The 1,927-nt window shown below is 38.6% G+C and overlaps 1 protein-coding gene across 1 annotated transcript in view; it reads right to left on the bottom strand.

Annotated features, from left to right (window-relative positions):
• LOC117176626 (protein SON-like) overlaps positions 1–1,927 on the bottom strand; it is an 11,241-nt gene that overhangs the window by 1,058 nt on the left and 8,256 nt on the right. Inside the window, exon 2 of the mRNA XM_033366880.1 lies at positions 4–884. Coding sequence (XP_033222771.1) covers positions 4–884 — 881 coding nt within the window. The remainder of the gene's footprint in view (positions 1–3; positions 885–1,927) is intronic.

Here is a 1,927-nt window from a genome sequence, read left to right as displayed (position 1 = left end):
AGCTTTTTTTCTACCAGGAGTTGAACGTTGTGTTGTTTTATTTGTTTTTGTACTCGGTGTTCGGCTTTTGGTAGTTGGGGTGATGGCAATTGTGCTTTTACGTTTCTTAGGACTACCTCGTTTTCCGGCGAGTTTCTCTTGGCTATTACGAGTCAAATCTTCTAAGGACAAAGGATCATTTTCAGTGATTTCTTCATTCACAGCAGCAAGTTTTTTTCCACTTGGTGTGCCACCCTGCAGCCTGCCGCTTTTTCTCGGTGTCTCAAATAGTTCCTTCTCATGACATTCGTAATCTTTTTTAACTTTTGGTTTAGCTACTGATGGCTTTTCATCGATAGAATACGACTGATCTTTGTAATAATTTACGCTTTTGCGCTCTCGAAGATGTCTCGTTCTTTTGACTGGTGATTGGGTTTTAAAATTACGACGTGTTCTACTCGAGGTCGGAGTTCCATGAGGTATGCAAAAACCGTCGGTTCCAACATTTGAAGCCGCAGAATTGCGACGAGTCTGCCTTAGAGGAGTTGAGATCAGACCTTGCTTTTTAGTGGAAGTTAATGCACTAGAAGCTCTTTCGGAGAGTTTTTCAAGCTTTAAAATTAATTCTTTTTCTGTTTCTGTTATATTAATTGATAAACTCTGTGAACGAGATCTTGTCATTCTGTCCGTATGATGAGTTATTTTTAGATTTTTAAATGAATCAAGGAAGTCTTTAGATTCTTGAGCATTCTTTTCACTTACTGGTAATTGCGATTCTGTTCGGATTTCATCAGATCTTTCTTCATCAGACGATATACAAGTTACATATTCACGTATACGAGCTTGTTCTTCGTCATCATAGTTTCTGAAAACTTGTGTCGCCGTAGGAGTTTTCATCCTTAAAGCTGCAAAGATATAACAAATACTGTCACAACAAACCTCGCAACTAATCTTATTAACAATTCTTACATTCATTAAGTACAAATGAAATGGAAAATTTATATACACATGGTGTTCGAGACTCCAGTGTCGAGACTCATATAGTTGCTGTATAAAAATAAAAAAAATTAATCGAAAATTCAATTTAGATGAGATAGGAGATTCTATGGGCTTTGGATGAATGATCATCGAATATAGAGTTCTCGATTTTATATTTTGAATAGGACTTGTTAGATTGATTGATACTCATGATAGATCGATAGATTCTGGTCTATCAGACGCATCAAAATGATCAGTTAACAAATTTGCGCTCTGTGACGCAAATGACACAGGGCTCAAACCTAGTATCGCCCTAGCGGAATAATCGGAAAGAAACGGAAAGAAAGCACCTTTCCGGTCCTTTCCGATTTCTATGTGAACTTTGCTTTCGTTTCTTTCCGAACGCTTTATTTTTCCGAAGCTTCCCGATGCCTTTCCGAACTTTTGCGAAGTGTCCCACTCCATTTACTTCTTTCTGAACCTTTCCGATTTTTTCTGAATAAATGTGAAATATATGATCTATTAATTATATATATATATATATATATATAATTAAAAATTTGTCATAAGGACAACCGCAGAATTTCGCCGGAAGCAGGTGCTAATCTGAAAAATTGCACCCGCTTCCAGCGAAATCGCGGTAAAATTTCAGCCATAACCACGCCTCACAACCGTGAGATAGGTGGTTACAGTCTGTAAAGGGATCAATACGACGATCCAGCAAAAGCCTCGTGGACCCTAAGAACACGGAGCGACCCAAGGACAACCGCCTTCTGAATTTTTCCCGCAAGTGTTCTAGCATATTGTTGACACGCAGGGATGCTCTTTAGGCTATTAGCAAGTGGAAACTTGGCACCTCCAAGAGCGTCGATGATAAGGACAATCAGTTTAACAGAATATTCCGGGTACAATCGTTGCAACTCCCTTATAAGGTCTCGATACCTCTCTTTCTTTTCATTCTCCTTGGCTA

Source organism: Belonocnema kinseyi, chromosome 7 (genome assembly GCF_010883055.1).
Source record: "Belonocnema kinseyi isolate 2016_QV_RU_SX_M_011 chromosome 7, B_treatae_v1, whole genome shotgun sequence".
In the NCBI taxonomy this organism is placed as follows: Eukaryota; Metazoa; Arthropoda; class Insecta; order Hymenoptera; family Cynipidae; genus Belonocnema; species Belonocnema kinseyi.
The sequence above is the reverse complement of the archived record's forward strand: the minus strand, read 5'-3'. Positions and strand labels throughout refer to the sequence as shown.